This window comes from Tiliqua scincoides, chromosome 3 (genome assembly GCF_035046505.1).
Source record: "Tiliqua scincoides isolate rTilSci1 chromosome 3, rTilSci1.hap2, whole genome shotgun sequence".
NCBI classification, from domain to species: domain Eukaryota; kingdom Metazoa; phylum Chordata; class Lepidosauria; order Squamata; family Scincidae; genus Tiliqua; species Tiliqua scincoides.
Window position 1 is genome coordinate 9052152 of NC_089823.1, and position 26325 is coordinate 9078476.

Here is a 26325-nt window from a genome sequence, read left to right on the forward strand (position 1 = left end):
GTGGGTCCCAGTGCTAAAAGTTTGAGAACTGCTGCAATAAGGTGTTAGTAAGTTGACATGGGTGTGTGTGTGTGTGTGTGTGTTTGTGTGTGTGTGTGACTCTACAAGTTTACAAAATCACTAAAATCAGAATTTGGAGGAATAAGACCATCATGTTATATCTCAATCAATGTGTAATTTCATGCAGAATGCAATGAAACAAATCACATTGAAATATCTGTGTTCTATCAAAAGGTACTGCCAAAAAACCAGTGGGGGCGGGGCAATGGTACATCACCAAGCCCACCATCTGGGGTGTTGTCCCTCCCCACCCGCACCGGGTGACGTGAATCCTAGTGACGCCACTGGGTGGGCCACTGTGATATACAGGAAGCTGACCTAGATGTCCCTTGGTCTGATCCAGAGAGGCTCTTATGTTCTTATGAGTAGAAGATAGGTGGGAGACAAGACTCCCACTTAAAGAAGTTCTTACAAAATCCTGAACTTGTGTATTAATGCCAAGGTTCTTCAACTTGGCTGGATTGAGCCTGGTGAGCTTATTTGCAGCTGAACTCATTCTGAGTTCCCGGTCTTGACTTACTCATGGAGGTTCTCATCAATGTTGCCACCAGGTATGTTTCAGCAGGAAAGGAAAGGGGGCAGCTGTGGGGACAAGGAGGGCTCATGCTAGCTCTAAGCTAATGATCGCCTGAGCCCAAATGTTGGAGAAGTTTGACTTCAGCTCAAATGGTCCCAGACATTCTGATCAGGGTAGGTTCATACCTCTGAATTCTGTACTTCAGCTACATCAGTTACCATAAGAAGAGCCCTGCTGGATCAGGCCCAGGGCCCATCTAGTCCAGCTTCCTGCATTTCACAACAGCCCACCAGATGACTCAGGGAGCACACAAGACTATGAGATACTTGCATCTCGCCACCAAGCTATCTGCAAAAAAGGAAACTATAGGGAAACCCAATTCACCTGCAATAGGCAAGATGAGGTCATGTGATACCCCGTGACCTCTTCCAGATAAGGTTTACCTTCTGGTCTCAGATACAAGGAGATCTGCTTGTCTTGCCTTTCTTTGCCTTCACTTCTGTGTTGCTCCATCCCCCTTTAGTCTCATCTTTGCCTTTCTTCCCAGGACCCAGCACTAGCCAAGAGGTCTAGCCCAGCTCTTCCATGGGCTGAAGTTGCCAACCTAAATGGAGTTCCGGGCTGGCTGTTCACTGAATGTATATCAGTAACCTTTCAAAGGCACCCTGCATGTGCATTAAAGATTCTTGTCAGATCCTTATATGGTTCTACCATGATGCTTAGCTTATTCCCTTGCCTGCCACCCTACAAACATGAGTTTCTTCAAACTACAATCTTCACTAAAAGCCAAAAGAGCACAAGGCATCAGTCAAGGCTGAATTGCTTCATGCCATGACTGAACACAACCCAGCAATTGCTAATGTCACCTTTCAAGGCCTCCTTTTCACTCAAAGGGCTAAATGTAGATGGCTGAGCTTTTCCCATTGCCTTTAGATGAGTCTAAACCAGTGTTTCTCAAGGTTTGTCTTCCGTCGTACCATTTCACACGGTCCACCTGTTTGAAGTACCACTGGAAGTAACTGCGGTAACATAATCATCAGTTACTTCTGGGTTGGGAGGCCAGATGCAATACTACAAACACCAGTAAGAGGCTCGGGGTGGACAGGAGCGGCCTCCTACCGCTGTTTGTTGCAACAAATTCCTGGTCTCCCTGACAGGCAGCAGGTGTCCAGGGGTTCTGCGAGTACTCCCAGATACCACCTCAAGTACCACTGGTGGTGCCTGTACCATAGGTTGATAAACACTGCTCTAAACCCATTGCATGGCTGTTAGAGCTAAAGGACAAAAATCAATCAGACTGGACAATGATTGTTTTTGAAGTGTGAGGACTTCCATGCATTTGGAAAAGTTTGCAGCTGGAATTTCAGAATACTGCCATCATTTCCCTGCAGAATGTGACCTACTTACCAAGGACCAAACTCCATTTTATGTTAAGCCCATCACTGACCCAAATGCTAACTTCCCTCCTGAGGCAAACCGCAATCATATGGGAGGAGGGAATCCACAGTAGGACCAAGTTGTTAAATCCTCTCTTTCCCCCTTGCTTTGATCCTGATCACACCTGACTGCTATTTAGGAATCAAAAACCAAGCACACAACAGCATAGCTGTTGGGGAGATGCAACATTTTGTTGCAAGTCTCTCTTATATATACCAATTAGAAATTCAGTGGTTGAGTGTCTATCAGACTAGAAGCAAAACGGGGCCATCCCATAATAAACTACTGGTTTCTGCATACTTGAAGGAGTCTCTAGGTATGCAGAAGTAAACAAGTTTGGAAACTACGAGGAAAAAAAAGGGAAAAATCCCAAAATATTTTAACAAAGACTGAGTGTCTGGAAGTGGCTTCTGATAATGATTTTTATTCATTTAGAAGCTTGGGAAGCCTTGTGGAGAAGTCTGTGGGTCTCTTTGGACATTCCCAGAGTCCGCTGCTGGTTTCAGGTAAGCCAGAGCTCTCCCTCTTTTTTCCAGCAGCAGTGCGATCCTGCTCTCACAACAACTTCAGTGGTTCCCTCCTCCTAAGAAGGACTTTGGGAACCACTGGTCTAATGTATTAGCTGCATTATATCCATATTTCTTCCACTTCTTCCCTTTGGAGGGGACATAGCTCAGTGGTAGAGCCTATGTTGTGCACACAGAAGGTCCCAGTTTCAACCCCCAGAAGTGTTTCCATCTTCATGTAGGATTGGGCAAGATGCCTGTCTGAACTCCTGGGGAGTCAGTACAGATAATACTGAGCTAGACCAAGCAATGTTCTGACTTGGCATAAGCTCAATTCTTAAAAGGCTTGGGCTCCCTGGAGACTGTGTCAGGAACCTGCAAGATCCATGTTCAGATCGCCCAATATTTATTTATTTAAAATATTTATATACAGGTCGTGCCTCATTATCCACTGGGGTTCTGTTCTGGAATCCTCTGTGCATTAAAACCAAATCGGTGGATATCAAATCAGTGGATGAATAATTCCATTACATTCCATTATTCATCTCATCTAGTGGCTGAATACAGTATTAGTATCTATACCAATGCATTCTGGAGTGACAATGGAAGAGCAAGAAACCTGGAAGTGGGTTTGTAAAGCTACTGTATCTTTAACCCCAAGAAGCTTGCAAACTGCAGTTTAGCAGCACGAAGGAAGGAAATGAGATTTTGGCACTTTTCCCCCATGTTACAAGGCATTTAAAGGTGGACCTGGTATCAGTGGTGAATCAAATCAGTGCATGCCAAATCAGTGGATAACAAGGCATGACCTGTACCACTTTTTCCAGGAGGTGATCTGGTGCTGGTAGTAGAGGCTAGGCTGAGGGCATTTCCTCATTTCCTCAATTTAAATTGCTCCCAAACTGATATTAGCTGCAGAAAGAGGTGGGAGGGGGAAGGCAGGCACCCATTTTTCCTCCCAACTGGGCTAATAGCAGTTTGGGGTGATTTAAATGGGATAGACAGTGTGTGGATGGCAGAAAAGGTTTAAACCTCCTCTGCCTTTGCACTGTGCCCCTGACCCAAAGGCAGTCCCTTTTAGTGGCTTGTAAGAAAAGGACGACATTGGGAGATTTGAATATGGACCACCCACCTGGTGTCTAATTTGGTTGTGATTTCCAGCCAGGTTCATATTATTAAAAAAATGTCTCTCCCAGTTTGTCATGTCATACTGCTCCAGAGACTCTGTCTATTTGTTTGGATATTAAAATCTTGCACACCAATAATTAGGAAAGTGGAAATTGAAAGGATCAGAGAAGTGTAAGGCTATTAAATGCACTGAATTAAAAGGCTTAATAGGTAGCTTTGAGTGATAATTTCGGGTTTTCATGCCTGCTTGATGAAATTACACCTGCTATTTATACCACTGTCTCTCTACTTTTTATTTCCATCCCCCCCCCCCTTCAAATCACCTAGGGACTTGCATCTCTAATTGGATTGATATGAGTATCTTCACTGAAGTCATCTGGGAGCAAGATGATCATGGCAACAATGGTTTTAACATTTCTTGAACCTCAAGGATACCCTCTTAGGAAGGACAAGCAGGGAAAGCAAGAAATGATGCACCTGTTTTTAAAAGACGATGAAAAACAGCACATCTAACAAAAGGAATGAATGGTGACATTTCCTGAGGACAAAGACTCCAGAAACCACAGATCACCCAACAGAAGATATTCTTCAGCATTTTACTAACTGGACTTGATTGTTCTATATGTCTGTATCAGAAGTACTGTATTTACACAGAAATTCAGAGTCCCTGAAAAACAGGTGACCGGTTATCCCTATAAGAGGGTACAAGGCTGGCTTAACTGTTACCCTGAACATGCCTGATCTTGTCTGATCTCGGAAGCTAAGCAGGATCAGGCCTGGTTAGTACTTGGATGGGAGACTGCCTGGGAATACCAGGTGCTGTAGGCTTATATCATAGTCTTTCGAGACTGAAGGTTGCCAACCATTTTAATCACACAGGCAGGATAGAATGGGGAAGGGCAGAATTGGGGGAATCATATTCTCCTTCCAGGCCTGAAAACCCTACACAGGACTTCTTGGACTCGCACCAGCAATTTTGTCAGTGCAGATTCGAGTAGCCCCATTGCTCAGGCTGGGGCGTGTTGGCAACCTTCAGTCTCGAAGGACTATGGTATCACGCTCGGAAAGGTGGTTCTGGAACAGCGTCTCGTGTGGCTGAAAAGGCCAATTCGGGAGTGACAATCCCTTCCTATGGGCCTTCCTTCTTTGCCTCTCAGCCTCAGACTGTTGGCCAAGTGTCTCTTCAAACTGGGAAAGGCCATGCTGCACAGCCTGCCTCCAAGCGGGCCGCTCAGAGGCCAGGGTTTCCCACTTGTTGAGGTCCACTCCTAAGGCCTTCAGATCCCTCTTGCAGATGTCAGGCTGGGGCACAACACGGGATAAAGGAACCAATGTTCCTTTATCCCAAGGAGGCTTCCAGCCTGCTTAATCCTAGCACTGGATACAGTGTGGGCCATCCAGCACTGCTCAGGATTGGGCCGTCCACTTCCAGGATCCGTTAACATGTGCAGCTCACATTCTCCATGTAGGACTAATGCAGTGGCATCTCTCCTTCCTCCCAACGCATGTCATGTACTTTTTTGAACATCATGTTTCCCATGAAGACCAGAGAGGCTCTTTTCCGAACCAGCAAAGAGGCCGAGCCCAAGGTAGAGACTGACAAGAGAATTTCAAAGGCCAGAGCATCCCGAGTCTCGAATGACGCCATTTCTGAAATGTCACAACCAGTAATGGAATTAGTGGCGATAAGATTGATAGGGCTTTGGTTGCGAGACTCAGGAAGAATGATGCAGAAAATTAAAGGGTAATTAAATTCTCACCAGACTCTGGTTTCAGTGAGGCATCATTAGCAACATGAATGAATGATTCCCCCAGGCTCAGACTATATACCAGAAATGGGCATTTAAGATGTCATTTGGCTGAAGATTAGGTGCCTGTTAAACCCAGAAAAACAGAGGAAAAGGCCCAAGGGACCAGAAGGAGTGTTTGGAGTGAGATATTCTGATCTTAACAAGCTGCATGTTGTTTATCTCTGTACTGTGCTCTGCCATAGTTTAAACTTCAACTTCTCTGATCTGGAGGGCCAATCCTTTTTCTAGATCTGGGGTCTCCAAACTCCAGCCCATGCTGTTACACACAAAGCCCCCCGGGCGTGGCATGGTGGTGGTGTGACTTTACCATTCTATACTGCAATCTACTATCGTTGCAGCCAATTGCTGCGGAAAACTTGTGCCAGGCAGACACTATGCCCATTGAACCAGAAGGCTCTGCATCCCAATTTCCCAGTAGAAGCCGCTGCTGGGCATGAGTTTCTGGAGCGATCGACTGAAGATAGCAGGCTGCGGACAGAATGGTAAGGCTGCACCACTGTCACACCGTGCCGAGGGGCTTATCATGTAACACTGGGTTCGGCCCATGGGTCAGAGTTTGGAGCCCCCGGTTCTGGATAGTGGTCCAAAGGCCTGATCTGTACTCTGCCATAAATATATAGTCAGGCTCTCTCATCCGCATGCATAGTCTTGCTCGCTCATAAAGTGGGAGCCATCCATCAGCTGCAGTAGCGGTCTTCAACCTTTTTTGTGCCATAATCCCAATATATAAATAAATAATGAGGCTGGGGACCCCACTGTTAATCCTGTTCCCCTCCCAGGACCCTATCCACCCAACCCTGTTGATGTCCACTCCCCATCCTCTTATTGCCCTCCCAGCCCTGTTCACTGTAACCAAATATTCTTATTTGGAGAACAGAAAAAGTTACCATGAGGCCCGGCACTAGCAAATGCTATTTTAGCACAGCTGCTAAGAACCTGAGCAGGACTGGGGCACCATCTCCTGGTACCTGAAGGGGTACACCAGATGCCTCCTCCTGTACCTGGTGGTGCCCTAGTCCAGTGATCTTCCACCTTTTCTCATTCCTGTTAGTTGCCGTGACCCCTCTGAGGCTTTGTGACTCCATTGGGATCTTGACCCCAAAGCTGAAGAACACTCAGAATATCACAGTAAAAGGGGCACATAGCTATGGCATTACATGCAAAATCTGAGAGATTTTGATGATCTCTGTTTCTTACTTCCTGAAAACTTTTCTTCGCTTTTCTAATAAAGCAACGAAGAGAACAGAGATAAACACCTCTGATATGCAAAGCACATAGCCCCCACAATGTCAGCAATCACAACCTGTTTCCACTCAGCTCAAATTAGGAAGCAGTGCTTCCTGATCATGGTAGACAAGATCTCAATCTAAAAAAAAAAAAAAGTAGTAACTTCCCTGAAATTAAAGGGGGGGGGGCAAGAAAAAGAAAAAAAATATATGCAGATGCTATGTGGCTTTCTTTAATTAAAATTATAGTTAATTGAACAGCATTAAAATGCATTAAGGTGCAATGCACAGTTCTTTCATTAGCCAATAGTAGGTGAACTGAGGTCTTAGTGCTACATCCCCACAGATGTCTACAACTGTGCTGGCACTCTGACAAAGTTAAAATCCATTAGAAGAAGACTGATAGAGAATACGGTCTTTTGGAAATAGTTTACTAGGACAGGCCATCTTGACATTATTTGCTGACTTAGCCCTTTACACGCAAACCAGCTCATCCAATGTATGCCACAGCAGTCACGGTGCAGAAATGAAAACATTCCATGTTATTTCCTAAATGACTTCTTCAATGTTGCTTTTTGTCTGAATGATCTACCTGTAACTTCTTAAATCCCAATGTGAAATATTGCTAAAACTAGTTCCTGGTCAACAGAAACTTTGATTTGATGAAGTGCACAGTGGTCCACGAGAGCTTATGATGAAATAAATTAGTTAGTCCTTTCAGTGCCACAAGACTCTTCCTTGTTTTTTTTTCCAGAACTTTTAATTGGGGAAGTGAAAAAAAAAAAATCTGAACGTTGACTATTTAATGACATGCTTAGGTAGGGCCACGATCCTAGGAGGGTGCCTTCAAGCCAAAGGAACAGAGTCTAATACCAGGCATGCCTTTACATAACCTTGTAGCCAGCCTACACTGGATGGGTCTCCCCTCTGGACTGTTGCCTCCACCCAGGCAGTGGCATAGCTATCGGGGCCATGGGGGTACATTGCTCCAGTACCGTGCCTTGAAGGTGTGCCAATCAGCACCCCAACAGTGAATTCCCAGGCAGGTGGGGCCTCCAAGAAGCCTTCTGCAGCAGATATTTTCATTGGAAGTGCCTTTCTGTGCGGCCTCCCTGCAACTCAGACCACCTCCTGGATGCCCCTGAGGTATGTTCTGGGCATCTGGCCCTCCAAGAGCTGTTAACCCCCCCAGGGGGCATTAAATCTTTTATGTACTCCTGGGTGCCAGAATCCTTAGCTATGCCACTGCCCCCAGGTCCCACCTTCATTGGTCATGCATCTGCTAGGAATGACTGACTGCCCTGTAGGTGCAATGTTGCCTGACAGAAGGACAAACAGGCCTTGCTCCCCTCTCTCTTGTCATGCCCAGGTGGGCCCAAGAAGGCCCCTGGTAGCTTGGGGGACAACTTTAAGTACCAATGAAAAGGATAAGTATGCAGGATTTGGGACGGTCAAGACGAATAGGCCTCCATACGACCTGTTCCGTGGGCCACTTATTACATGGAGGACATAACGTGTTGGCCTTGCTGCATTTGTCGAAATCAGGTGCAGTAACCTGTACTCTAAGTGATGGCAGTCACGCACAACCGCTCACCACGTGGACCTGATTTTGATCATGTAAGCTGGTGGTCTTCAAACTTGTGTTGCTGAAATATCCCCGAACCTTTGGGAAAATGTTTTATAGTCATTCACTCCCAGTTAGAAGCCCTCTAAGAATGGGCTGGGCCTCCTCTTTGTCAAGATCTCATGATGGTTCCCTACCCCTTTGTACTCTCACAGATTGACAATTGTAATGTGCTGTCCTTGAAGCGGCCCTTGAAGGTTCAAAAGCTGCAGGCTGGTGGCGAATGTCCTAGCCTGCCTGTTGATTGGTGCAGCAGGTAGGAATGGCTTCAGACCATTTGGCACCAAACAGCAGCTTAGCCATGGGGAGTAGCATGGTAAGTCTTGCAGGCTCCCCAGCATGCCATGTAAGACGCCGCCCCACCCGCCGCTGGAGCCATTCTGGGCCGCGACAGCAACACAATTGACATCACTGCCCAGAATGGCTCTGCTGGCGAGTGGGAGGGGCCTCTTACACGATGAGCTGTGGTGCCTGCAATATTTACCATGTACTGGCATCAACTGCACTTGGGTGCCTTGGGTGCTTCCAGCCCAATTCAAAGTGCTGGCTCTTATCCGTAAAGCCCTGCAGCGCCTGGCATTGAAAACCGTCAGACATGGCTTCTCCCCTTTGCCTTTCAATCATTATCTTTGAGAGCCCTGCTCCAATTACCTCCTCTTTGGGAAACAAGACTGTGATCTGCAGGAGTGATTTCTTGAGAGTCACCTAGTTTCTGTGGAATGACCTCCCTGAAGAGGTTTACTTCTGTTCCTTCTCCTCATTTTCAGGTGCTTAATAGATTGGATACGTGATGCAGCTGCCTGCCTTTTTTTATTCCACCATTAAATAGCACATGGGAGGGGAAGAGGTGGATCTGCTATAGTAATCTCAGAGTCTCTGCATATTTATGAGATATCACTTCCTATTTTTGAAAGACTGTCTTTTGCCCTATTCCAATATCGTAGCTCAAACTTTCATTTTCTCTTTTTCTCGTTTTCTTTGTCACACGACCCTTTCTCATTTTCCCCTTCGACTTTGAATTGCATATGGCCCTAGGACTTCAATCTCTGGGCAGTTGCTCTCGCTTTTACATACCCCTTTTGCGTCAATCACGCCAGGTTTCGCATTGAACTTCACAGTCTTTAAACGCGCTCTCTCTTTCCGTTCAACCCTGGAGACAGAGAGAGAGAGAGAGAGAGAGAGAGAGAGAGAGAGAGAGGAAAACATTTGTAATTACAACCTCATGAACCAGATTGCGTTGCAGTTTCTTGCATGGGAACAAGGACCAGGCTGTTTCCATTTGAAGCATCCAGCCCTGCAACTCTGCTTGATCCATCACTAGTGCTTGCTTGCCATCTTTTGAAGACTTTTTGGTTCGGGTTTGCTGACCCTTTTGATGTTTAAACTGCTTTCTTACTGACGCTTGTTTTGACTTTATGATGTAAGCCACCTCCTGTGCTTCTCTGAAATGAAATGTGTAGAGCAAATATTTAAAAAATAAACACAAATCTGTCTGACAGCTGAGACATTCAGCACAGGTCAGGCAGGTAACTACCAGAGAGGGGGCTTTTTCTGTCTGTGGAACTCCTTCCCACATGAGATTTCCCTGGCAGTGTCTTTATTTTCTTTTAAGCTTTACTTGGAAGTAATTTGGGGCCCACAGGAAAAAAATTACTTTGCAGCCCCAACTAGTGACCAGTTATTTATATATTGCACTCCATGCGGTGCCATTCTTAGGCTAAGAATGTGGCCATTGGGAGACGCTGCCCAATACCCTTCCCTACTGTGCCCAATATCTTCTACACTGAAACAGCCAGAGGAAAGGCAGGGCATAAATCTTAAAATAAAACCAATGAATATCATTCAAGTGGCAAAGGCCTTAATATTTCTCCCTCTTTCAAAGGTTGTTCAAGGACAGACTTTCTATTTTTGTCCACTGGAGAGACTTGAAAATACTATAGCTCAATTAGTGTAGAATAAAATGATGGGGAGAACATTCTCTTTGACAAGCAATAAAATATACACAGCCAGTTTTTAACATTGCCAGCTGCAACACGCTACGCTCAAGTTACTATAGTTACTGCTGAACTTTGGAATGCATTGATTCTTCTGGCAAAAAGCAGCACTGACACACGGAAACAGCTAAAATACAGATTTCATATTCATTGTGTGATCTTAGAGCCACAGGAAAAGGCTTAATTTTAAACTTGCAGATGAAAATAAAGGTAAGGGGGGCAATGAATTCTTGAGGCTGCGTAATCTCCTAAATGAAAAAAAGCAACCTCTACCAGGAAAATAATTAGCTCAATGCTAAATACAGCTTTTAAATTATTATTTCAAACTTTGTATTTCCTGTCTCCGTTAACTTGTGGAAGAGGCTTCATTTTATTTTATAATGAATTCAGGGTATGCAAGCCAACAAGTATCATCACACCAGTTCTTTGTCTATAAAACATTTCAGACTGAGTCGACATTCCAGGTCACCATAACCTTACCGTTTTCAGGAAAAGCATGCCAACTCTTGGCTCTAGAAAGCTTCCCTATTCTTTGGTGAAACATTTTTGCAACAATATGGGTTATCCAGTCCTGGGCCAACCTTTGGTTGATCAGCCCTAAAATCAGCTGTTTAGTCCTGCAAAATGGGGCTCTGAATTCAACTGCTTGGTTGGCATCTGGATTTTTCCCAGATGTGCATCTACCCCAGCTAAACCCCCCCCCCCAAGTCTAACAAATGACAAAAGTTTGGCTTTGTATTATGAATGATGCTTAAAAAAATATGTAGTGTGTACATACAGTTCATGCCTTACTGAAAGTAACAAAACATTTCAGAAACCAATGTGTACATTTATCTGTATGAATGTGTACATTATCTGTATGAAGAAGACATTCTGAAAAGAGCAAAGTTCTGGCTAATTAATAAAGTATCCATCTGTTTCAGGGGTGGCCAAACTTGTTTAACGTGGTGGACCAGGCTGTACCACTTGAGGCTGTGGGTTGAAGATACCATTTACTGAATACCCTTCTATGGAAAAAAAAAAAATCCCTGCAAGCAAAAAACTAGTTCATCATGGAGAAACAAATATCGCAGTACTGGCCTGGTCCACGTATCATAGCTGTCATAATCACAGTTGTTGCTATCATCATCATCATCATCATCATCATCATCATCATCATCATCATAGTCAAGAATACTTATATAACCTGTTTTTCAACCAAAAGTAGTTTACAAAGCAGTTTACCAGCAAAAGCATTTTACATATCCTATAGGATGAGGAGGCAAAACCTTGAGATGGTGACATGGACAGTGACACTTAAAGAGGAGATGCTATTTTGAATTGTTCTCCACGCAAAAAGCAAGTAGAAAATTGACACATCAAAAAGGAAGGTTCTAGGTAAGCTCTCTCAATGCTGTACTAGTTTTCTACTTAGAGGGCAAAGAGTCTGTTGTTGATTTTAGCATCGGAGATCTTTAAAAAAAAAATGTGGTCCCTGACCTGGGGCCTGAAATGTAACATTTCATTCTGTCATCTCAGAACTCTTCTGCATGCACAGACTTGGCCTCAAATGTCTTGCTATTTTTTCCCCCCTCCTTTCTATTTAAATGCCAAAAGTGTACCGAGATAAAATGTCCTTCATAAATAATTTTCAAGGGCAAGGAACCAGCAGTTTTGCCCATTGCAAAAAAACCCTCTGGACACAAAAGTCATGTTACATCTTGTTATTCCGCCTGGGTTGTCAGTAGGACATGTTTATCCACTTGACTGGGTTTTCCTTTTAGATGGCAAAAACTAAGTAAGATACCTTTTTTGGCATCCCCCAAGATTTTAATCCTTGCTTTTTAACATAAGAATGAGTTTGTTAGCTTTATTCAAAGAGAGAGCTTTGTGCAGGCTTGCTTACGCACAAGCAAAAGCTAAAGTTGCATTCAGTGGTTTAGCTAGAGAGGGGGTACAAAGCACTAAGTTTTGCAGGGCGCCTCACTGCGTTGTGCAAGGGGCCCCTTCCCGTCCCTTTCGGAGCCAGGAGTACACCTCTGTTTTGCTCCCCACATCTGGAATGGCTTTGAAGGGGAGGGGGAAAATACCCATGCACGCTGCAATGAGGCTCCCTGCAAAACTTAGAGCTTTGCACCCCTCTAGCTATGCCACTGGCTGCAATATACAATGATATGCACCAATGCAGCTTACCACCAACAGCCCTTTATTTGCTTTCCCTCTCTTGGAAACAGGTGGAACCTCTTCACAGTCAGAAAAAATCAGACTCACTCCCTGCAAGTATCTCTGAGTCTTTTTTTTTTTTTTTCCTTACAGCAAGATTTGTTTTATCCTAAAATGAACTTGGAATCATATTTTAAGCCCAAGTGGATCTGCTTTTATGAAGACAATTAACTTACAGAATTTCAGGACGGGAATGTCGCTGTTAGTTATACACAGAAGTGATTAACCTCTTAATAAGGTTAGAAAAAAGCTTTCTTCTTCAACCTTATAATAGCATATTTCATGGGACCACATTCTTTTCAAGCAGTCCTGATATATGTCTGGCAGAAGATGGAAGACAAAGAGAAGGGGTGGGGAAAATGAAACAAAAGGTGGTACCGCATTCACGTGAGACAGGTGGGCTTGAACACTAGTTGCTGGGTAGTGACAGTAACAGCTCAATGCTAACCAACTTTCCAGTGCTGATGCAGCCAACCCAGTGGGGTTTGCACCACATTCTGTAGTAGTGGGGGCAGTCACAGAGGCTTCCTCAAGGTAAGGGAATGTTGGTTTCCTTGCCTCTGGACTGCATTGTGTTGGAAAGGTGGTTGGGTCTGGTCTGTGAGAGAGGGTTATTGACTTCATGTCCAGCTTGTGGGCTTCCCGATAAATATACGGACACTGGAATAGAATGATGAAAGAGATAGACCCACTCAGAGCCATAAGTAGGGCAGAGCCTGAGGGAAACCTGCTCTGGGCGCTACACCAAAAGGGGGCATATGGTGAGCCTAGGCTCTGCCCTAGTTACGGAGGAGGTGCTGGAGACTTCCTGCCCCATGTTCCTTCTCCTGTGGAGGCTCCCCTTGCACAGAAGGAACTTTAAGGTTACATAAGCTCTGCATGCTGGTATTTAAATAAAGGCAGTGTCTGAAGGTCTTCCTGGGTGGCAAGGGGGACTTGAGCCCACTGAACCGTGCCCCGATCAATTCAGCCCTTTTGTCAGTGCAGACGAATTAAAATATTATCTTGGGGACAGTGTTGTGGCAAGTTTCTGCAAAAGAATGCAGAGAGAAGGAAACTAAATCCACACCATACCTTCTTTTGCTGGGTATAACGCCCATCTCTTCGCTGTCCCCTTCCAGCATGACCCGTCTCGCCTGCCACCACTCGTCATCGGACGCATTGATAACATGGAGGATGTCTCCATACTTGAAGCTGAGCCCTTGACTGGGGAGGCCACTGTCCTTGCTTTTGTCATAGTCAAACATGGCTCTGGCAGAGGGAAAGAAAGAGGCAAAGAAAGGTGATGAGAATGTTCACACCAGCACTCACTCCTTCATTCAATCACTGGGCTTCAATCACTTGTTTAAGCAGGCATCATCTAGAAGAGATTCATCCTAAAGCAGAAATGTTTTTCCTATTTGGGACAGGTGTGTACACAATACTAGGGTTGGCGTCACCTAGTGCGGAAGGCCAGCGTGTCACCCCTGTGATGGACATCCTCCCATGCAGTGGGCGGGGCAACATTCGGGACAGCAGGTGCGGTGATGTGCCATCACCCTATCTTGCTGGTTTTTTGGCTATAACTTTTGACAGAATGGAGATGTATCAACACAGTTTGTTTCAATGCATTTTGCATGAAATTACACATCAATTGATATATAATGTGATGGTATTACTTGATTTTAAAAGATTTAAAATTTTTTGGCTAATAGTGGTGTCAATCCCCCTGTACTCCCCACAGCCCCTAGTGATGCCACTGTGTGTACATACAGAAATACCTTGACTTTCATCCACTTGACTTTCATCACTTTGCTCTTTCAGCTATTTTCAATTATAACATTTCGAATTCCGTCAACATGCTTTCCTCTTTCGTCTGATTTCATCCAACCCTCCATGACGTTCATCAATGTTTTTATGTTTATTTTTCTTTCATTTCTATCAATTGAGGTTCTGCATGCATTTAATGCATTATATAGTCATTTACATCTTTTGTTGCCCAAAAGACATTTGTGAGCTAAACACAGCCATGCTTTGACATTCATCCATTTACAATTTTCATCCATGCTTGAATTAAAAGCCAGATAGAAGTGTAAGGTGTTGCTGTATGTGGGACATTTGAAACATGTGGGACATTTCTTTACTCAGCGTGTGGTTGGTCTGTGGAACTCATTGCCACAGGATGTGGTGATGGCATCTGGCCTAGATGCCTTTAAAAGGGAATTGGACCAATTTCTGGAGGAAAAATCCATTACGGGTTACAAGACATGATGTGCATGTGCAACCTCCTGATTTTAAAAATGGGCTATGTCAGATGCAAGGGAGGGCACCAGGATGCAGCTCTCTTGTTAGCTGGTGTGCTCCCTGGGGCATGTGGTGGGCCACTGTGAGATACAGGAAGCTGGACTAGATGGGCCTATGGCCTAATCCAGTGGGGGTGTTCTTATGAAACATCTACTTAGAATGACTCTAAGAAGGAAAGTGCTCAGCAAAACCTTTGGACCTGTAATATGAATAGAAATTTATTCATGAAAAAGGAGTTTCTTCCTCCTTTCCCCATAATTCTAGAACTTGGGACCACCTAATGAAACTGATGGGCAGTAAAAAGCAACACGCAGTCCATTTATGACATGTGCTTTGATGCGTTGATGGCAACTCACTTACATGGCTTTAGAAGGGAATTAGACCAACTTATGGAGCTTGAGCATTGCTATGTTTGGGGACAGCAGTCTGCCATTGGGTAGCAGTTGTTGATGGGATGACAAACAATGGGGGACAGTGAATGGTTTTGTGTCCTGCCTGTGGCGTTCCTTGCTGGGCTCTGTGGGAACTAGATGCTGGGTGAGATGGACTTTGAAGCTGATCCAGCACACTCTATTTTTCTGTTAGCACACTCTCAATGTCCAGGGAGGCATGCAGAACAACTGGGGAACACTCAGCCCACATGGCTGCAGCATTCGCACACAGAGCACAGCTGTGTCAGGTGAGAAATTGGGTCTAGGTGGCTTTGAATACATGTCCTTGTGAGTGTGGCCTTATTTTCTCCTTCTGAAAGGAAGGCTAGCATTTCTTTGGGGCACAGAAACTTTTGTAGGAACGATTACATAAAATTAATCACCAGCTGTTGTCCCTCAGTCACACAGAACATCATTAAGGGTAGACAAAAAACACAGCGGGCTACTCACGTTAATGAAACGAACATTTACAAAATGGTTGTTATCGCAGTGGTCGCTGTTTTATGGCTTATTGCATTGGCACGACAAACCCGTTTTTAAAGCAGTGGGAGCATCCATCTAGGATGAAATTAGGCAAGGGAGCAGAATGCCATTTTTAGACTGTCTTTTCAGAGGACAACTATACATGTGAAGCTTGCCTTTTATCAGGTCAAGGGTATTTCATGGTTCAGTCAGTGTCTTGTCCAGTCCAGTCCAGTCCATTCACTCAATTGAGAGAGCTAAAATGGGTGAAGAAAACTCCAGGCAAGGTCCATGAGATTGGGTGCAGGGGGTAAATTGTACTCAGGCCCGGTATCAAAAAGAGGACCCAGGGGGAGGGGGCCCAAAATTTCCTGGGATCTTACATTTTCTGATCTCACTAGTGCCCATGAGAATGGGGTGCAGGGAGTATATCATACCTAGGCCCAGGGTAAAAAAGGGGGCCAGGGGAGCCAAAGAATGGGAGCTGGGATCTCAAAAAAGGAAATTTTTTGGAATCTCAGAAAATGTTTGCATATTTTGAGTGAAGACTATAATTCTCATTTTGTGTAAGCCTATATAGTTTTATATATCATGATTTGTAGAAATTATGACCCAATGATCATATGAAGTTATGATCCAATAGAGAAGAAAAGGTGCCCCCCCAAAAAAAATTTGCACCCCAAAAGAAACTTTGTACCCCTGATTAAATTCTTCTCAGACGACCAGACTCTAGGGCTTGTTAAATGGACAAGAGGCATTTGCAACTAAACTTTGGACTAGTCCAGTGTTTCTCAAACTGTGGGTCGGGACTTTGTACAGGCCAATTTCAGGTGGGTCCTCATCATTTCAATATTTTATTTTTAATAGACTTGATGCTACCCTGGTATGTGATTGCATTTGGGGAAACGCTACACATCTATACTTTCAACAGGCTATTCAGTATATGCTATTAATCACAGTAAATGGGACTTACTTTGGGGCAAGTGTGGGTAAGATTGCAGCCTAAGATTGTTAAGATTTTCCTGCTTGATGATGTCACTTCCGGTGGGTCCTGACAGATCCTCATTCTAAAAAGTGGGTCCTGATGCTAAAAGTTTGACAACCACTGGACTAGTCTATTTCTCTTAACCCAATGATTCCAACATAAGGAGTGCTTGCTAGTTTGCTAAATTTCCAGAAAGGTTTGCTGCTTATGCCTTCCAGATCCGCCAGGAAAAAGTGAGGACATGTCCAGAAAATGGCTTCTGGTGCTTGTGAAGAGTCAAATCACTGATCCTCTTAAGTCAGCCTTGCTTGGTTGCCTCTCTAACCTAAGAAACCAGTTTTAACAAAGTTAAAACTACAGTCATATCTCCTCTAGTGTACTGATTTTCAGAACAGTGAATTATAGTGGCGCACAAGCTAGTCACTCTTTGCCAATGTTGGAAAAGGCAAAGTCAGAGACCATGCAGATCAACAGAAGGCCTGTTCCTGTGTGTTGGCATCACTACCATCTGAGCCTCTGAGACCATCTGCTGCACCTTCTGGCCCCTCCCTCTGGAAGGGAGAGCCTGGCCTCTGTCCATAACTACCAGGGTCAGAACGCTCTAAAGAGAGACGGAAGGACTCATCGCTGATGGTGGACGTGCAGTTTTGCAAAGTATTACTGGAACAAAATAAGAAATGCAAAAGGAAAAACAGTGTCTTGGGTGTTGGAATTAGATCATTGGCGATTTCTGCTTTAAGTTAATGTTCCCCTAATTTACAAAATGTTTCCCCTAATTTACAAGAAAGAATATCTTGTGTATGATAACTGTGGCTATGGAAGGCAAGGTCATAAGAACATAAGAACATAAGAACAGCCCCACTGGATCAGGCCATAGGCCCATCTAGTCCAGCTTCCTGTATCTCACAGTGGCCCACCAAATGCCCCAAGGAGCACACCAGATAACAAGAGACCTCATCCTGGTGCCCTTCCCTACATCTGGCATTCTGACTTAACCCATTCCTAAAATCAGGAGGTTGCGCATACACATCATGGCTTGTACCCCATAATGGATTTTTCCTCCAGAAACGCGTCCAATCCCCTTTTAAAGGCGTCTAGGCTAGACGCCAGCACCACATCCTGTGGCAAGGAGTTCCACAGACCGACCACACGCTGAGTAAAGAAATATTTTCTTTTGTCTGTCCTAACCCGCCCAACACTCAGTTTTAGTGGATGTCCCCTGGTTCTGGTATTATGTGAGAGTGTAAAGAGCATCTCCCTATCCACTCTGTCCATCCCCTGCATAATTTTGTATGTCTCAATCATGTCCCCCCTCAAGCGTCTCTTTTCTAGGCTGAAGAGGCCCAAATGCCGTAGCCTTTCCTCATAAGGAAAGTGCCCCAGCCCCGTAATCATCTTAGTCGCTCTCTTTTGCACCTTTTCCATTTCCACTATGTCTTTTTTGAGATGCGGCGACCAGAACTGGACACAATACTCCAGGTGTGGCCTTACCATCGATTTGTACAACGGCATTATAATACTAGCCATTTTGTTCTCAATACCCTTCCTAATGATCCCAAGCATAGAATTGGCCTTCTTCACTGCCGCCACACATTGGGTCGACACTTTCATCGACCTGTCCACCACCACCCCAAGATCTCTCTCCTGATCTGTCACAGACAGCTCAGAACCCATCAGCCTATATCTAAAGGTCCATTTCTTCTCCTGCAGACTGGGAAGACAGGATATAGGAGAATGCAATAATGGCAAAATTAATTTTACGTGTTTGAGTTAGGGAAGGGAGACAAAATGATATTTTTCAAAACTTCAATTTCAATTGTTTCTTAATTACTGGCAAAATAAGCTGCATACTTCAGCAGATATAACGGTTTTATTTAGCTTGCGAGTGACTGAATAATTGTGTGGTATCTTGTCTTACGTGTTGGGGAAGAGCAATTTTTGAAATGTAATAAAATGCCTAGGAAAAAAAGTAACATAGCAGAACGTAGGGGCAAATAATGATCCCAAATAAACAAACAAGGGTGAATGAAGGGCTGAATCTGTGTGTTGGCCATCAGCCAACCCCTGTCCAGCCACAGTGCCACCTGCCCCTCCTTTGAAAGGGTCTGGAACCAGGAATGAATCACCAAGAGCCGGGATCAGAAGGAACTACCCCCTCTATGCAAATACGTTCATGATTATATTACACTTTTCTGTGGATTTTAAACTGTAAGCAACTTAGGGAACCCAACTTGGCTGAAAAGAAGGGAATAAATAGAGTTTCTTGCTGAAATTGCATTAAAACTTAGGTCTGGTCTGTGGTATAGCTAGAGGGGGTGCAAAGTAATAAGTTTTGCAGGGAGCCTCACCATGGAGTGCAAGCGCCCCCCCCTTCAGATCCATTCTGGGCAGTGGGTGCAAAACAGATGATGCCTCCATTTTGCACCCACCACCTGGAATAGCTCCAAAGGGGGGGGGCATTTGCATGCTGCAGTGAGGCTCCCTGCAAAAGTTACTGCTGTGTACCCTCTCTAGCTACGCCACTGGGTCTGGTTCATATGCACCTCTGTGGCACGTTTTTCTTTAATGCTATATCATTAGAACCCTTGGCTGCAACAATACAACCTGGGACTGGGCTCATTTCCACACTGCCTGCCCCAGGACTGATGTTGGCATGAGGGAAAAAAAAAATAATCCACTTGAGCCATGTGATTTTTGTTCCTACTGAGGTGGTGCAGGATTCTGACCACACAAAAGTGACAAACAATATGCACAAATATGTATGAGGTGTTTCCAGCCAGTCCTTACAGGCTTTGCTTTCTAGACCCATTTTCTTTGCAGCAATTATCCAAGTCCTGTCTAACTGAACATCCTTTCCACCTGCCGCACTCAGAACTGAACACTGGGCTCCTCGTGAGGTCTCTTGACCAGATGCAGCAAAGATTTTTGTCTTGCTGCAATTGGTTTTAGTCCTAATGAATACAGATGGCAACATCTGGCTCTGCCTTTGCACTGAGGGAGGAGATGATGTGCACTGTCAATTAGCATAAAGGAGCCAAAGCAGGTGAATTACTTCGCATACGTTTCAGGCGATTGAAAGACTTTGTTGCTTTCACGAATGGCAAGGGCTGATTAGAGAGAAAAGGGAGAGAAATGGGGTGGAGGCAGCTTGGTTTGAAGTACCTGAGATGGCAGAGCTGAGGGAGACCTCTGAGACGTTGATGAGGAGCAGGGTCAGGGCTGATGGCCTCCCTTTTGATGCCAATGCCATCACTGACCATGCCCTGGTACCTGTGCTTCCAGAATTTCCCTGAGCAGAACTGAGCACGAAGAGGGCTCCTCCAGGCGGTTTAGAACTTAGGTTGGACAGAGGTCTAAGCTACATGGTGAAATCCTCCACAGAGGCAGCTCTATGCCCCCTTGCAGACAACCCCTGAACATATGAGTGCTGGGTGTGGCAGAATGCATGGCTGGAGGGCACAATCCCACTCTCCTCTCAAACCTTTGTTGATTGCAGATGAGGGGTATTGTTTGAACAGGGCCAGTATGCTAAACTCTGGGGTCCCTCTTCAGTACCAGTCATTTCTAAACCAAAGTGTCACTGGTCCCTTCACATCTGCATTCCTTTCAGTCCAGCCAAGTTTTCCAAAGTGGCTGTTCCACTCCAATTGTCCTGTTTTGTCACCAGTCTTCCAATGTCACTCTCCTGCCCCTCCAGCATGACCCTCCCTATTGGAACCAGCATATCTCAGTAGCTTATCTTCAGGTCCACTATAATGCTCTGGATCAGGGTTCCACCAGTGTACAAAGAAGGTAGGTTGGCCACAGAAACCCTCATTTGCTGCCTGAAAGCAGGTGATGCAACTCTGTGAACCAGTCGCTAGTTCTGGCAACCAGCTGGACAGCTGCTCTGTGCTTGGTTTTTCGACTGATGCTCAGTGCTTGGATTGATATCCAGTGGTGCCAGGAAGGTCAGCTCTGCGGTCAGTGCTCTAACTGCCAAGCTTCTGCCTCTCACCAGGCTTTGCTGGGCTGCTCCTCTGACTAGCCCAGAAGACCAGGAACCGAACACCATTGGATCTCATTTTGGCCCAACAGTTGTGCCAAATACAGTTAGGATTTTTGAGGGGGAGTGCAGAAGTTAGGAGAAAACTTTGGAAGAAGATGCAAAGCAACAGCCAGAGCAATTCAGGAAAAAAAGTTATTTTTGCTTTAATTATGTCTCACACTGTTTTAATTTTTAAAAGAACTTGGTGCTAGAGCTTGCCCCTTGCTGGAAGGCATGACAGAAATTAGTTGAGCTTAGAATTGCAAATGAAAATCTCTGGTGGAAACAACAGTGTTTATCAGAGTCTGGCTTCAAGATACAGCTATTAGAGAACCACCCAGGAACAGCTGCTGATTGTCAGCACCTTGGCTCAAAAATAAACATATTTTTAGATTCCCAGTCCATATTTAGAAAAGGAGAGAAATGAATTATCATTTTAAAATAACATTCTCCCAAGCAGAGGCTTAATACTAATTGCCCTCCCCCCCACCACAAAAGAAGAAATGTATCCATTCATTTTAGAAGACTGTAAAAGATTTAAGTCTATGTGTGCTTTTACATTCTCCCAGCTTTAACCACTGACACAACAGCGGTTGCCTATGGAAGGTCACTATTTTGCAAAGAGATCGAAACACCAGCAGGTGTGATCACCTGACATGATAAGACTTGTGACTGGTCAGAAAAGTTACATGGGTTATGAGGTCAGATCCCACCACGAAAAGCAACATTTACCCATTTATTCTTAAATTGATTGTGGCTGGAACTACAGCCCCTCCCCGTATCTGTGGATCCTGTAACCATGAACATAAGAACATAAGAAGAGCTCCGCTGGATCAGGCCAAAAGCCCATCCAGTCCACCTTCTTGTATCTCACAGTAGCCCACCAGATGCCTCAGGGAGTTCACAAAACAACAAGAGAATTGCAACCTGGTGCTCTCCCTTGCAACCCTTGTGGTTTCACTTATCTACTGATGCAGGGTCCCCTACATGATGCAGGGTCCCCTAGCCCCCCTCCCCCCCAGCCTCCTAGCAGCCTGGTCACTTGAAAAAAAAATAGATTGAGGTTAATAAGAGGTGCTTAACAAGAGGTGCTTAACTTCTGCTTCCTGTTAACCTCAATCTAGTTATTTTCAAGTGATTTTTCTAGTCATTTTCAAGTCAGGCTGTTGGGAAGCAGCCTCAAATTTGCTGTGAGCTTGTAAGCTTATAGCAACCTGTTTTAAGCAAGACTTTTTGGCTGGGGTAAGTCTTTAAACATGCTAATGGGGGTGCAGGGGGGCAGCAGCATGGAGGCAAGAGCCCCTAAACCTAGTATCCGATATCCATGGTGGGGGGCAAGAACCTATCCCTATCACAGATACCAGGGCATGTACTTCAGGGCATGTACTTCATTTACATTACCAACTCAGCTGCTGATGAAAATATCAGCTATGTAGCTGGGGTGTGTCTGAGGAGAGGAAGGGAGTGGGTCGGACTGGAAAATAGGGGATAGGAGTGATGATTAGCACAGTGCAAAAGCACAAGCCTCAATGGCCTCAGCTGGGCGCTATCCTCCATGGCATTTCAAAGTGGGCATTTGGAAGCCTCTCCAACTGTCCTGTGGCAGATGGAGGCACGTCACTGCAGGGTTTAAAGGGAGACACATACAAGTACTTGCAGGAACAGGAGAACGTGGGGTGTCCAATTCTCAACTAGAGCTGCCACACCAGCCTCAAAGGCAATCCCTGACTTCCAACTGAGAAAGTGGCAGTGACCACCTGGGGCCCAAATCAGCCTGATGTCCCTGCAGCACTGATGCCATCGCAAGATGCCAGATGAGTAGAACTGATTTGGGTGAATGGGGGCCGCTGTGACCAACTCTGTGTACTCCTTGTACAATTATGAATGCGGTCGGCTGGACTTGGGGTCTCACAGAATGAATATAAATGCCCCGCCTGTTCCAATGTGCTCTCTCAAGACCCATTCAAGCAAACCACATCCTTTTATTTCTATAAGGCTGTCAGGACTGATATAAGGAAAGCCGGGATGGATTTCACGGTGTCACCGTGAAGTGGACAAAAAGAGGATTCAGCTACCACTTGACAGGCTGAAGCTGGTAGGTGAGTAAAATAAATAACTTTTATTTTGCCTGCATGTGCTTTGGGGAGCCATCTGTCTTCCTAAGAAGACTTTTATTATCTCTCGCCCAATAACTGGAAGCATCAAGTACTATATCTCTGGACGAAGCAGGTCATTCATATCAATATTCCACCACATTGCACCAAATAAGCGGAGGCCATTACAATTTGAATGCCTCTCAGCACTGTGGGCTTGAGGACCACGTGTCTGGGGCACGAGCAAGGAACAGGGATGGCAGCAGCCTTGTCAAAGGCAGACAGGCAGACAGGAGTCAAGAGCAAAGGCAGACATCAGAACAAGGGAGCGGGGGTGTAGGCAGTGTCCCCATAAGAACAGCCCCACTGGATCAGGCCATAGGCCCATTTGGTCCAGCTTCCTGTATCTCACAGGAGCCCACCAAATGCCCCAGGGAGCACACAAGAAAACAAGAGACCTGCATCCTGGTGCCCTCCCTTGCATCTGGTAGCCCATTTCTAAAATCAGGAGGTTGCACATACACATCATGGCTTGTAACCCGTAAAAGTCCTCCAGAAACTTGTCCAATCCCCTTTTAAAGGCATCCAGGCCAGATGCCGTCACCACATCCTGTGGCAAGGAGTTCCACAGACCAACCACACGCTAAGTAAAGAAATATTTTCTTTTGTCTGTCCTAACTCTCCCAACACTCAATTTTAGTGGCTGTCCCCTGGTTCTGGTGTTATGTGAGAGTGTAAAGAGCATCTCTCTATCCACTTTATCCTTCCCTTGCATAATTTTCCCAAGATGAAGTGATCTCCAAGGAGAGGGCTTCATGGGAAGAAATTAGTTCTTGGGAATAGCCAACAATGCAGCAGGCTAGTACAGTAACCTAGACAGCCAAGGGTGTATTGGGGCTTGGTACCAGGCAAAAGCTTTTTTGTTTGTCTGGGCCTTTCAGTTTGGCCAGTTAGGAGTTGTATTATTGCCTTGTTTGTTTGTTTTGTTTTACTGCTAGTGTATTTTCTTGTTTTATTTTGGTAAGTGGCTCTGAAAGTGTTACCTGAAGAGTAGCTAATAAACACTTCTAACAAACATGGGGTGGCATTGTATCTAAATATTACAGAATCCTTTTTGATATACCTATTGCTGGAAGGAAAAATATTTTCAAGTCAGGCAGAAAGTGGTTCCATTATTTAGGGTTAGAAGCGCTGGGATCCATGTGGAATTCCACATATAAACAGGAAATAAAATATTCACGTGTTTAATGTGTGGCTATAAGCTTCTTTGTGTTTTTGAATAAAAGGCAAAGACACAAATAAAAAAAGCAAATCACTTCAAAACAAATGTGGGACCCTGCACTCAGAATATTAATACATTCCTGCAGGAGCTGCAAAGATAATAATGATTTAATGATTGAGAAGTAAGAACATAAGAACAGTCCCACTGGATCAGGCCATAGGCCCATCTAGTCCAACTTCCTGTATCTCACAGCGACCCACCAAATGCCCCAGGGAGCACACCAGATAACAAGAGACCTCATCCTGGTGCCCTCCCTTGCATCTGGCCTTCTGACATAGCCCATTTCTAAAATCAGGAGGTTGCGCATACACACCATGGCTTGTACCCCGTAATGGATTTTTCCTCCAGAAACGCGTCCAATCCCCTTTTAAAGGCGTCCAGGCTAAACGCCATCACCACATCCTGTGGCAAGGAGTTCCACAGACCAACCACACGCTGAGTAAAGAAATATTTTCTTTTGTCTGTCCTAACCCTCCCAACAATCCATTTTAGTGGATGTCCCCTGGTTCTGATGATGTTGTGTGAGAGTGTAAAGAGCATCTCCCTATCCACTCTGTCCATCCCCTGCATAATTTTGTATGTCTCAATCATGTCCCCCCTCAGGCGTCTCTTTTCTAGGCTGAAGAGGCCCAAACGCCGTAGCCTTTCCTCATAAGGAAGGTGCTCCAGCCCCGTAATCATCTTAGTCGCTCTCTTTTGCACTTTTTCCATTTCCACTATGTCTTTTTTGAGATGCGGCGACCAGAACTGGACACAATACTCCAGGTGTGGCCTTACCATCGATTTGTACAAGTTTAATGAGGGGTGTCAGGTTGTTAATAGTGGAGGGATGTCAGCTTAACCACTGGAGATATTAGTCATGCAAGTTCCTGTTAAATCTGCTGGCAAACCTATTGGGATTCACAACTGATCCTGAAAAGAAACGTCAGAGAACCAAATGCCAACCTTATTCTTCTTGCAAGAACCGAGCTAGTACAAAAACAGAAGACCTCTCACAGCACAATCCTAATCGCACGGAGTGCCAGTGCAGTGGCTGCTGCATCAGTGCTAGGTGGTGCAAACGTGGCACAACATGAAAAGGCAGAGCCAGCAGGAAGGCCTGTGCCGTACAACCAGTGCTGGATCTGGAGCTGCACCACTAGTGCAGGGCAGGGGGAAGGCAGAACAGAGGGAGGGAGGGAGAGGGTGTTCTGTGGAGGGTGGGGAAGGGACAGATCAGGCCTGAGAGGGAGGTGGGATCAGCAAAAGAGGCCTCTACAGAATCATATTCCTCCTCCCAGGCCTTGAAGCCCTTCTTGGACTTGCTCCAGAGATTTGGCTGGCTCAGACCCAAGTAGATCTTTAGATTTAGATGGGGCAGATCTAACATTAATTCTGGAAACTGCCTTCTGAAACAGATAGGAGTTTTGGAAGCGCAACCCAGTTCTCTGGTTCTAAAGCTGGCTCCCTTTCTCAATGGAAGCCCATGTTTTCCTGACAGATAGGCTGCATTGCTTCATAAATTATAAACTGCTTCTTCAGTGTGGTTGCCTTGGAACAAGATTTTCGACACAAAATTCATTAGAAATGCAGCCAAATCCACTGAAGTCCTCTGGAGAGCTTCTTAGCACAAGCAATCCTTCCTAATCCAGTAAGGCATAATAGGATTTCACCCAAACAGCTGGATTAATTTCATGTCATTCCTTAAACTATTTATCTGCAAGATATTTCAGTATACCTGCTACCCATTTTCCAAAAGAAAGGTGAAGATTCCTGGCCACTCCAGATCCTTTTTACATAAGTACCTTAAAAATGGCTTTCAGCACTTCTGTGACATTTTCTCCTACCTGCCACAATGAATCTTTAGAAAGGAACTGGGATAAAAGAAGTACAAGCCTAGACTTGCCTACTCAGAAGTATGTTCTACTGAATGTAATTAAACTGACTCCCAGGTATGTATAGGATTGCAGCCTAATTATAGGAGCTCTTGTAGCAGCAGCAATACAAACAAATAGGTTTTAAAAGTACTTTATGGTTTTATTGTTCATAGGCAAAAACAGGAATAAAGAGATGGAGGGTCAGGACTAAACTCAGAAGCACACAAGGTCACCTTCTTGGAAATGGACCACACTTCTGGCTTCAGCATATATTGGATGAAGGGAAGTTGAGAATTATATGAATCCTACAAAAAACATAAAGACTGTCTTGTCCCAGACATAAGGATTCCTCCAGTCTATTTCTGTGGTCTATGTGCCTTTAAGCAGAATCATGGCCCAAG

General features: G+C 44.9%; 1 protein-coding gene across 6 annotated transcripts in view; it reads right to left on the reverse strand.

Annotated features, from left to right (window-relative positions):
* The window catches only part of DLG2 (discs large MAGUK scaffold protein 2), a 1048787-nt gene that overhangs the window by 41421 nt on the left and 981041 nt on the right, over positions 1–26325 (reverse strand). For all 6 annotated transcript variants that reach the window (XM_066618862.1, XM_066618867.1, XM_066618866.1 and 3 more), the window contains 2 exons: positions 13580–13756; positions 9384–9459 (listed from right to left, as the gene is read on the reverse strand). In XM_066618862.1, coding sequence (XP_066474959.1) covers positions 9384–9459; positions 13580–13756 — 253 coding nt within the window. The remainder of the gene's footprint in view (positions 1–9383; positions 9460–13579; positions 13757–26325) is intronic.